At 29.8% G+C, this 12,510-nt stretch overlaps 1 protein-coding gene across 1 annotated transcript in view; it reads left to right on the top strand.

Moving 5' to 3' along the window:
- The first annotated feature begins 8,364 nt into the window (after positions 1–8,364).
- The window catches only part of LOC149226800 (transcription factor CAULIFLOWER-like), a 222,716-nt gene continuing 218,570 nt past the window's right edge, over positions 8,365–12,510 (top strand). Inside the window, exons 1-2 of the mRNA XM_089380301.1 lie at positions 8,365–8,716; positions 9,029–9,222. Of these exons, the coding sequence (XP_089236427.1) occupies positions 9,032–9,222 (191 nt within the window). The 5' untranslated portion in view covers positions 8,365–8,716; positions 9,029–9,031. The remainder of the gene's footprint in view (positions 8,717–9,028; positions 9,223–12,510) is intronic.

Below are 12,510 nucleotides of genomic sequence, written 5' to 3' on the forward strand. Positions count from 1 at the left end.
CAAAACAATTTTATAATAATTTTAATCGCACCAATAAAAATAAATTATTTCCTAACTATATTCTTTTTAAACCATCCAGCTTTACTCTTAAAAACTAAAATTAATTAATTAATTATAAATTTATATATATATAGATGAGCACTGTAAACATTTCCTTGTTCTACATTTACAAATATATTATTTTCTTTACTTCAAAGAAATATAACTATGGAAGAAATTATCTTCAACCTTTACCGAAATATTATATCAACAAATGTCGATTACAAATTAAACCGAAAATAATATTTATAGTAAAGCCAATGACTACTAAGACACTTATTTCAAACTTAATAATTTATATTAAAAATACAAATAATTATAAACAACAATAAATTAAAATTATATTTATTTAATACATCAACAATGAAGTTGTAAATTGTAGTTTTTATTATTTTAATAACAAACAACTTTTTTTTGGAAATTTTATTAGAAAAAATAGGAGAAAAATTGAATATATAAGAGAGCACGTGGTAATATGAAAATTTGTAAGTCTTTGGCCCAAAGAAAAAACCCTGCTTAGTTGGATCTAGAGGAAATTTACATTCTAGGTGAATTTTGACAAGTTCAGGTCTACAAGTTTCTTGATGACCATATTCAACAATATAGAGGATAGAGATCACATATTTTAGGGAGGACCATATTTCATGAATTCAACTAGCTTATTCATGAAGCGATGGGTTTAGAGATTTAACCTAAATAAAGAAGATTGAGCTTCTTGATGACCATATTCAACAATATAGAGGATAGAGATCACATATTTTGGGGAGGATCATATTTCATGAATTCAACCAACTTGTTCATGAAGCAATGTGTTTAGAGATTTAACCTCGATAAAGAATATTTTTTTGCAGTTCCATTCCAGATTTGTCTTTATTCTCTCCCTTAGGAACTTTGAGACCTTGAAATTATAAAACAATAGAAAATCCGTAGGGAATTTTGTTATGACATCAGATACCACAAAGCAAGGTCCATACACTTCCTATGCCCATGTCTGTGCTTATCTAGACATATCCAAACCCCTTTGAGGAAGCATTCAGTTGCATAATGAAGATTAAATTTGGGAATAACTAATAGATTATGATAAGATCCCCTTTAGATGAAAAAAATGACATGAATACAACCATTTATTATGAGAATTCCCAACAAAACAAGTCCAACAAAATCCACAAGTAAATTTATCCTCAGATTAAGATGGGTTTACCAAGGTCACCATTAAAAGGAAGACAACCAAAAAGGAATAGAGATTACAACCTCTAAAAATACAACATACCATATCCAGTACATAGTATTCTAGCAACTAGAAAGAAACATGACAACTACAGAAGGAGGAAAGCACAAAAAAAAAAGTTTGGGGAAACTAGTCATGAACTACCCGAGCCAACAAAATATGTCCATGGACAACCGATTGAGAAAGATTATTAAGAGGATCTAGAAATAGGGGATATCATCAAATATTTTCTAATGTAACATACTTTGAGTCAATGGACCTGCAAAAAATTAATCTGCAATCTCTTGTAGAGGAATCGAGAAACAAAGATCCAACAACCATTCCTAAGGAGAAATTTCAAATCATTACTAGAGGATAAATCCAAAATCAAAATCTAATTTTCCATCAAGCTCGTGAACTAGATAATACCACTAACCAAAGATCTTATTTATCCTCTCATGGAATCAAAAGGAATTATCCCACAAATTAATTGTGTATTCTAAATGAACCAAAGAAAAAAGGTGGGAAAAACAATAGTCAATTTCTACATAACCTAAGGGATTACTTGGCATATACAACTAGTAGAGTTTAGCTAAGGGAAGCCATCTTCCAACCCTCCTCTCAACATCATCAATCAAACTCATCTCTTGGAATACCAAGGTTCTTAAAGGGAAACCTAGGAAAAGACTCCTAAAAAATAAAATATGCTAAGAATATATTGACATCATGGTGTTTCAGGAAATGAAATTCTCTTTTGAATCTTTGAAGACGATTTTAAAGAATGTGTGAAGAAACTGTGGTTATCTAGCCCATGACGCCCAAGGTGCATTAAGAGGTATTGATATCACATGGAAAAATTCCTTAGTCACTCTTCATGATTTCTTTTCTCTACCCAAAATCCTAAATTATAATTTTCGGTCCATTCATTTAGCAAATTTGAGTTTCATATCCAATGTTTATGGCCCTAGTATTCCTGCTTAAAAAAAAAAAAAATCTTCCTTCAAAACCTCCAAAGATCCTTAAAGCTTATAAGGGAAAACGTATGGATTATAGGCGGATATTTTAACATGATTAAAAACATCAATGAAAAGAAAGGTGGATTTCATAGACAGGATGGAGAATCCCCCTCTTTTTTTAATTTATTAATAACTCGAAACTTATATATATGAGCACAAACAACATCTTATACACTTGTAACAACAAGCAAGGAGGCACATCACAAATAGATTCAAGGCTCGTTAGATGCCTTATAGAAAATTCTCTCTGTATTTCATACACCAATTATGATGCCTCTAGTCTCCCTTGCCATGGTTCAGATCAGTGACCCATAAAGATCTCTATGGACTGGATTGGTAGGCCCAAAATAAGCCTTTCAAATTCGAGGCTTTTGGGTTATGACATGTTGATTTTTTCTCTAATCTAGAAATATGTTGGAAAAAATTAGATCATTTTCTTGGGACCCTTATGTATCTCTTCTTGCATATGTTAAAATATATCAAAATGAAAATAAGGAACATGAATAATAAATATTTTGGTAACATCCACAAAGAAAAACTAAAGCTAGAACAATTTATGGCCACCATCCAATAATAAATAACATCAAATGGCATATCTAAGGAATTGCAAATTAATAAGAAATCACTCAACTCTAGCTAGAGGAAATATTTAAGAAAGAAGAAATCCTCTAGAGACAAAAATCTTGAGTACAATGGGTTAAGGAAGAAGACAAAAACAGTAAATTCTTCCACAAATCCATGATCAAATACAAGAAAAGTAATAGAATATCAAGCATCAAGACATTTAATCACCAAAAGTGGAGATCCATGATGCAATAGCCTAGGAACTCATGAATACTTTCCAAGTCACACTCATAGCAATGTTTTTGGACAAAATGTCTATTATTAGGAGAATAACACAACACATTCCAAAATGTGTAACAAGGGAACAAAATGATCTCCTTTTTAAGGAAGTCACCATGTAGGAATTGGAAGCAACTATTATGGAAATGCATAAATGCAAGTTCCTAGGTCTTGACAATTTTACCACTTATATATACCATGTTTGTTGGAAAATTTTAGAGTATGATGTTTGGAAACTAGTAGAGGAATGTCAACACTCCTCCTTTATATTAACAACCCTTGATGCTACCTTTATATCTCTTATTCCAAAAAAATCTGATACTAATTCTCCTTCAGATTTCAAGCATATTTCCTTATCTATTTTTATCTATAAAATCATCTCAAATTTATCATAAAACGACTAAAATCAATTATTCTCTTGCTTATCTCTTATGAGAAAACTAGTTATGTGGAAGGAAGACAAAATATGGTTAACGTAATACTAGCCCATGAAAAAAATCACTCATTTAATTCCAATCAGTCTCCAGATATGCTCATCAAACTTCCTATGTCAAAAACATTTGACAAATTGAGATGGATATTTTTTTCACATGCTCACTGCTTTTGGGTTTGTAGAAAGATGGATTCGTTGGGTTCTTTCCTTCATTTCCAAAAAAATCTCCTCCATCCTAGTTAACCGGTCTCTCTCTCCCACTATTGTCACGTCAAGGGGTATTAGGAAGGGAGACCCCATTTCCCCTTACATATTTCTCCTCATGGATGAAGGGATGGGTAGGTCTATCAACTCAACCCTACAACTTGGCTAGCTAAAAGATCTTCCTCTTGGTTCCCATGATTTCTCCTCTTCACACTTGCAGTTTGTGGATGATACTCTTCTCTTGGGTGCTTCCACCATCAAAGAAGTCCCTACACTTAAAAAAATGCTTCAATAGTTCTCTATTGTTTTGAGAACCTACATTAATGTGGAAAAATATTATATCTTTTTTTTAATACCCTACTAACTGTCCAAATTCACATATCTTGTTTTCTAGGGTTTCAAAGGAGATATCTTTTGTCTAAATACCTAGGATCCCATTTAACTGTAAATCTTATTAGAAAAAAGCTATGGGAAAATATTCTTCTTAATTTTGAAGCCAAAATTTCTTGTTGGACTTTCAGATTACTCAATCTAGCCACTCACTTCATCTTGCTCAAATATATCCTTAGTCCCTCCCCACCTAACTTCTCTAAGAAATGGTAGCTCCCAAAGATATCCTTAAGAAAATGAGAATATTCAACACAAAAAGCTTTGGGGGGCACTAAAAGAGATAAAAATGTGCTATAGTTGCATGGGACAAAATCTATCCTTTGAAAAATGAAGGAGGCCTTCGTCTTCACGATCTAGATATACTCAATAGAACCTTAAGTGTTAAAACCGTGGAGATGGATTAGATACCCAACACATTTATAGAGAAAAATGTGATTTCTAATCCTATATGATTTCTTGCACCAGATGCATTAATTTCAATGTATATGTTGATTTCAGATTTGATGTAACTAGATATATGATGTACATTAATTTCATAGTAATTATATTAATAGTGTACATTGATTTCGGTTTAAAAATAACCAAATTATTCTGTGGCATGCATTAATTTTCATGTTACGGTAATTCAACTATAAATAAAGTACTTGAATTTTCATCTTAAATAAAATGTTCACTTACTTAAAATGTTTTCTTCTTATAAGTATAAACTATTTGTAATTGACTACATTCTTATTATTCCCATTTTTTATCATTCAACATTGTTAGTGACTTTTCTTTCAAAGGGGGTAATAGAAAACAACTAACACATATTGGGGTTTAAGACTCCATAATTCATAATGATTGAAAACGCTCCATAACTCATAATGATTGACATTAGAGAAAGCTACTACTAATATTGGGAAATAAGAGAGACAAGGTATGTCATTTACTATGATAGTTTGAGATAAATATTTGAATGGTTTACAATTCCAACTTCGCTTTTCATATTATCGATACGAAAATATGGAGATACTGAAAGTTGTGATGATAAGAACAATAGAAGAAAATAATTTTACATTGATCACAACTAAGACTATTTGTAATTGGCTACATTCTTACTATTGACATTTTCTATCATTCAACATTGTTACATTGTCAGTTTGCATTAAAAATATTTATTTCATCATTTTTTGATTAATCAAGTTATCAATACTCTCTATCATCTCAAGAAACTGAGGTAACTGAGCAAATTTAAAATTAAAATTATCATATTAATCTTAGACAAATTTAATATATTTAAAGTGTTTAGAATAATTAGATGTTCAAAAAAATTTCCATGGCTTCACATGAATAAAACCAACCTAGATCCAACTTAACCAAAGACTTGGCAATGACCGAGAGGGATCAAATCTCTCAAGGTGGAAACCTTTCCTCAAGTTTTGGACTCATAAAACAGTTTTCCACCTTGATAGATTGTTGAGATAGATTTAGACAAGTGAAGGTTTCAAAAATAGGATGGGTCCTGAACATTTGAAAATGAAGCTTTTGTCCTTTTTCTTAGAAATGTTATTCTCAGTAGTAGAGATTGTTATGTTCAGTACAAATTCATAAAAATGTAAAAAGAAATTCCTCATTGAGAAATTTCAAATCTAGGGTTTAAATGGAGGCCATTATGTTTGAAGAACATGTGTTACTATGTAAATTTAATTTATTGGTCTTTGACCACTTTTTTGAGCTATATCAAAATGCCTAAAATGGAATTTGAAAGTCTTTATTGATCTAGTTTATTGTGAAAAGGTATTCTTACTGTTCACTTTTGAGAGTGTAGAAATTGTCCCATATTTCATGGGTTTTAGGTGATTGTTTCTCTCAGGAGACATTTGGTACATATTTCATGGGTTTTAGGTGATTGTTTCTCTTTAGAAGATATTCATTTTGATGTGAATATGAAAATCTCCATTCCCTATTTAGGAGATAATTATTCTCTCAAAACCCTAAAACATAATTAAAGTTATTTTATCAAGACAAAATAAAATTGTAAATCTGTACTTTGCTATAATCTATGTAGAAATAGATTTGAAAAATAAACTTTTAAAACTAATTCACTAGATATAGAAAGAAAACTCTCCTTCGAGCCTTATATTATAAACCAATCTTATTTAAATGAAACACTTGCAATGTATATGACCATTTTTCAAATAGCTCATCCTCCTCTCAAACGTCGTCCACCTTTCTAAAGCAACATCAAATAAAAGGTTAAAAAAATGTAAAATGTAAAAGTCCAAACGACCTCTAGCTCGAGAGTGTATGTGTTCAACTTGTAGATCAAGAAGAAGAACATAAACCTACAAACCCATCTATGATCCTCATATTCAGTTAAAAAAAAAAATGGCAGCGAAGGTAATTTCTCCAAATGACAAGGTAGAAAACTCAATCGGGTATGATTAATCCCCGAGAAAACAAATTTGATTCAGAAGGGGATGAATTCAAATAAAGGGAAAGAGAGGGAAATCAATTTGTTGTAGAAATTTTAAAGCAATATTCATGATACTCTCGTACGTTAACTATAGCAAGAAATTAACTACAAGTTGAAGAGATAACACTTAACGAACCTGGTTTCCTTCATGCTGGGTTGGGGGAGATTTATGTAAAAGTTAATATGTTTTTTTTTGCATTATTTTTTCTAAGTAGTTTGTATGAATTTGTTTTTTATTTAGGAATCAATAAGACAAAGTTATGAGATGTTTAAGATTGGATTTTACCTTTTATGTAAGAATATTTTTTTTTTTTTTTTTTTTTTAAAATAAGTTAAAATAATTTAAATCCATCATAAATTTAGATTTATAAATGTAAAGAAAAATTGAATTTTGTTAATATTAAAAAGTAATACATAATATAAAATTAAATTGTATATAAAAAAAAAATCGCATCAAAAAATTTGATTCCTTTCATTATATCATGAATCCATATTTAATGCGACTTTTTGGAAGCTTTTCTGGTGGGTTTTTCCGGTCAAAATCCGGCAGTAATTTATTGGAATCACAAGTTTGATAGCTAGTTTCTGCACAATCAAAGCGTCCCAGGGGTTTTCCAGGGTGCTGAATCCAAATATGCAGTTAAAAAACCATTTTAATTACAACAAATCAAGATTTAACCTCAATTTCTTCCGCCGGATTCCGTCACCGGAATCTCCAAAAAATCGCATTATAGACAACTCCTTACTAAACACTAATATTGTTCATTATATATATATATTAAAATAAAAATATATACAATTAAATTAAATTAATATAAAACAATTGTTTCTCAATAATATTTAATTCATGAAATTTTTTTCGTAACTATTTTCACTAATATTGTTCGTTATATATATATATTAAAATAAAAATATATATAATTAAATTAAATTAACGTAAAACAATTGTTTCTCAATAATATTTAATTCTTGAAATTTTTTTCGTAATTATTTCGGGAAGGAAAAAAATATAATTACTAAAATCATATTTCATGAAAATGAATAATTAGAAATAACAATTCAAAATTGCATATATATTTTTCTAATATTAACTAATTTTGATCATAAAAACAAAATAACAAAAATTAATTTATCTTTTATTTCCTTAAAATTAAACTATATTAATCTGAGTGGATGTTAGTCCTCAACCAATATTATTAATTTTAAAAACTAAACCATTAAAAACTTTGAGCCATTTACAAAATATCTAATAAGATATTCGAGAGGTTACTTGAATGACCAACGATTTTCAATATATTATTAGTTTTTTTTAAAACGAAAGTATTATTATTTTTTAAAATTATCACTGAAATTTAGGGTTTTGGATGAATATAATACGATTCACGTACACACTGAAAATTTCCAAATTGCTCCGACACGTCAGAGATTTTAGTTTAAAAAATGCTAAATTTGTACGAAATGGAGATCACAAACGTCGACGCATGGGGAAACATGGCATCCATTGGACAAAGAGAGCAATTCAATTACATCTCTGCTCTATTGTTGTGGTAGCAAGGACAGCGTGCAGCTGAGTTTTTAATGCTCCTGCTTCTCTGCGTACATTCTAATAGGTATAACACATGAATAAGTACTGGGAATCTGTACATATATTCTAGACTGTAAATGCCTAATGGCAAAAGGGTATTTTTAAGTCCCATAAAACTGGGCAGAGGACCCCTTGATAGCCATAGAAGAAGCTTCACCCTGACAATCGTAGGAATTTCTTTTTCATTTATTTGAACTGGTGAACCACATTCACTAATATATCCTCGCACCTTTCCATTGGAAACCACACAAGTCAATTTCTATTCCTTACACCCTCACCTGCCCTTGGAATCTCACGCCTTTCAATGTGATCATTGCAAAGAAAAGGCTAATTTTATTCCTTGAAATAGATTGACTGTAACGATCTAGGTATCAGATTAGGTTGTGATTTTTTCTGTAGATGGTGTGAGGACGTGCTGAATAGTTCCTAAGTCGTTTCTTCCATGTTTGGTCATCGAATGAGTTCCTATAACTCGCCAAGACCAGGTTCTTCACGGATGCTGTGACACTACTAATTTTGGGCTTCTCCATATCTTTCCCGGAAGGTAAGAAATCATATGCCTTGTATTTTTTAGGGTTTTGGGTTTGTTAAAATTGGGGTAAGAAATCATATGCCTCGTGTTTTTTAGGGTTTTGGGTTTGTGACAATTGGGGTAAGAAATCATATGCGTTGTGTTTTTTTAGGGTTTTGGGTTTGTGGCAATTGGGGTAGGAAATCATATGCGTTGTGTTTTTTAGGGTTTTGGGTTTGTGGCCATTGTGGTAAGAAATCATATCCGTTGTGTTTTTAAGGGTTTTGGGTTTGTGACAATTGGTTAGAATATTTATGATAGTTTGGGTTGGTTATTTATTTGCAGTAGATGGGGCGGGCACTAGGAAAAACAGAAATAAAGAGGATAGAAAATGAAGTGAGCAGGAATGTGAGTTTTAGAAAGAGACGACGTGGGTTGCTGAAGAAGGCTGAGGAGTTGTCAATACTTTGCGATGCAACAGTGGGCGTTGTTGTTTTTTCTCCGGCTGGGAAACTTTCTGAATATTCCAGCACTCACGAGTACGTATTTTACATTTACAATATACAATTAACTTTTCCTCCAGTTTATTTTCGAGAGTTATGAATATTTGTTTGCTCTGCAACTAGAAAGTGGTTGAATACTTTTGTACCTTGAATACTTGTCTTATATTCAAAAATAAACAAACAATAATAATCCAGTATTAATACACACCATTTCCAATCTTTCTGAGGTAATCAATCACATGAAAAGAATGAAGAAAAAGGTTGAATTTTTAGTAAGAATACATATATTCCAGAATCATAGCAAGTTTCATAAATTCAGATGCTCACATTTTAAAAGTAAAGAGAGTTATTGTCCATGAAGGCGTGAGATTAAATGGAGAAAGAAAAAAATTAAAATACGGTATTAAACCGTTTAGTAGTATTGACATTTTTTGAAATTCAAAAACAAAATATATAATATGATAATATTTATTAAATGGCTGTAATTAGACAAAAATATATAAATAAAAGGAAAATGAGTATTAATAGTTGATTATTGAATAAAAAAATTGATTAAATAACCATTCACTATTATTAAATGTAAAAGAAATATTAAGTATTCCGAAATAAAAAATGTACTACGTATGTAGCTTCTGTACAAGAACTAATAAGTAGTAGATTAATATGAACACATGTGAGCAAATAGATTGTCACAAATCTTCATATTAACCAATCATGATGCCAAACTTTGAATCATCCATCTCAGTGTTGACCGTTAAAGTTCCCTTTTTAAGGAGTATATATATATATATATAAATGAAATTTCGAAGTGCCAAGAAAAAATAAAACCTGTTGAAAAATGAGAACAAAATGAGTAAGTTTCGAATACAGTAACAAAATATTTAGTATTTGAAGAGACAAAAATTCCAGTTTGATCAAAGTTCAGAGCTTTCATGCTAATAATTTTTATGTTTGAATCACAAACTGTCTAACTAAATCCTAGACTTCATGACTTTGACGTTGATCCTTGCAACGGTATATCCTTGTGGAAAAATCATTTCAGTATCGTTGTAGTACTTGCTAAAAAAAAATTCATCTAGAATCAGGAATAAATATAAGCAACATTCTGGATAGTAATGCAGCAAATTCTCAACTCGCTCTAAAATCAGAAGATTTAGATACACACTGTCTCTTTTTGTAACGTTGGAACTAAGGATATCTTCCATATTTAAGGGATCTTGGTAAAAGATAATGATGGGATTACATACGGGAAACAAACAAAAGGCATAGGCCAAACATAAAGGCATCTATGTTGGGAAGAAGGAAATCTGGGCAAGGGCTATACGTAAATTTTTTTTCTGCATTCATTATCATGACATGAAACTATGATAGAAGACAGATGTTGTTCACATACTTAGCGCTTATCATAGAAACATTATGCGCGGATTATCCTGCAAGTTGTCAAGTCCTCGGTTATTTATAAGTTCTTTGAGTAAACTCAGACTTGTCGCCCAATATTTTGCTTCCATGCCCAATTTTCCGGTTTTTTTTTTCTTTTTACAATAATAAGTTTATAAAATACGGTTAAAATTAAAATAAAACAAATATATTTTATTGTAAGATTTAGTTGCAAGAAGATCGTAATATAAAATAACAGCGTGAAAAAAAAAAAAACAAAACAAAACAAATTTGATATCACTATTCAAAGTGTCTGAGAGTTCAAAATTGCCACCCAGTCACTAAATGAACCAGACTGTCCTACAATGATACATATATAACTATATATTTATATATTGTCTAGTCATTTATCTGTTTATACAAAACTTTACAAAGGAAATAAGATTACTGAAACTCATGCCCGTTGACGGCTGCCTCTTTGCCAGCGATATGTGAGGAATCTATCTGTTCGGCTAGGACAGCTTCCTCTAGGGCATGGGCTAGTATATTTTCCTCCTCCACTCTTGTCAGCGATATGGGAGGAATCTATATGTTTGGTGAGGACAGCGTCCTCCAGAGCGTGGGCTAGAATAGTATATTTTCCTCCTCCACTCTCATAGCTTCAAATGAGAGTGAATTGATGTTTTTTTTGGGGAGTGGCTTGAAAATTTCAAATGAGAGTGAATTGAAAATTTCAGGGTTGCTCCATTTACTAATTTAGAGACTATTTCCTCCGGACAACCAATTCTTGTTTCGATAGGTTCATACTTACCTTCAACGCGTCAACTTTTATGGTAGCTTTTCACAAGGATGTAATTTTTTTTTTCTTGTTCACTATTTTATATATATATATATATATATATATATATATATATTATTTTTATTTTTTTATTTTTTTGTTGGGAGAATATCAACTATTGTTTTTAGATATTTGTATTTTTTATTGAATTTAGAAGTTTATTATACAGTTTAGTAATTATACAGCTTAGTATGAGGGGATGTGTAAGTTTGTCAATCTGTGGTTGAATTGACACGTGTCTTTTTAAAATAAAAAATAAAAATTATTCTTTAAATAGAAAAATAATTGAAAAATAATGTCAACCAGAATAAAACAAAATAAATATGCTAGAAAGTAATTAGAAGTAAACAAATATTTCGATAAAATGTTTAATATACTTTTCAAAAGTATTTTAAGAGTAGATTTAAATAAATTATTTGAAAATCTATGTTAACTAATTCATCTAGATGTCAATTTCATATATATCTATATACAGAAAAAAATGGTTAAAATAAAATATTTGAATGTTGAATATAAAAAAAATCCAATGTAGCTTACCAATAAAATATTTTAATACGAATTAATATTGACATATACTTACAAACATATTAATAATAAAAATCTATTTTAATTTTTACTATAAAATGTCTAGATATCAACTTCATATATATCTATATATAAGAAAAAAAAATTCAAATAGAATATTTGAATGTTGTATATAAAAAAATTTACAATGTAGCTTATCAATAGAATATTTTAATACTAATTAATATTCAGATATACTTCAAAATATATTAATAATAAAAACTATTTTAATTTACACTATAAAATGTCTCCATATAAATATTATGTAAAACATTTTAATGTCAATTATTTAATTAAATTTGTTAAAACATATATTTGGCCCTATATATACTTTATAGCATTTAAAAATACAATTTAAACAATGAAAAATAACACTTTAAAGAAATTTATATATGGAAAAATTTAATAACTCTCAGCTTATATTAAATCCTTACTTGAACATAAATCTATATTAGTTTTACCATTCCATGACCATTGTAAACCCTTTTTCTTTCTTCTTATAAACTTCAAAATGGCAATAAAGAAACAATCATGTTACTAGCAAC

Source organism: Pinus tabuliformis, chromosome J (assembly GCF_031772625.1).
Source record: "Pinus tabuliformis cultivar Carrire ecotype Pingquan chromosome J, CPIR1, whole genome shotgun sequence".
NCBI lineage: Eukaryota > Viridiplantae > Streptophyta > Pinopsida > Pinales > Pinaceae > Pinus > Pinus tabuliformis.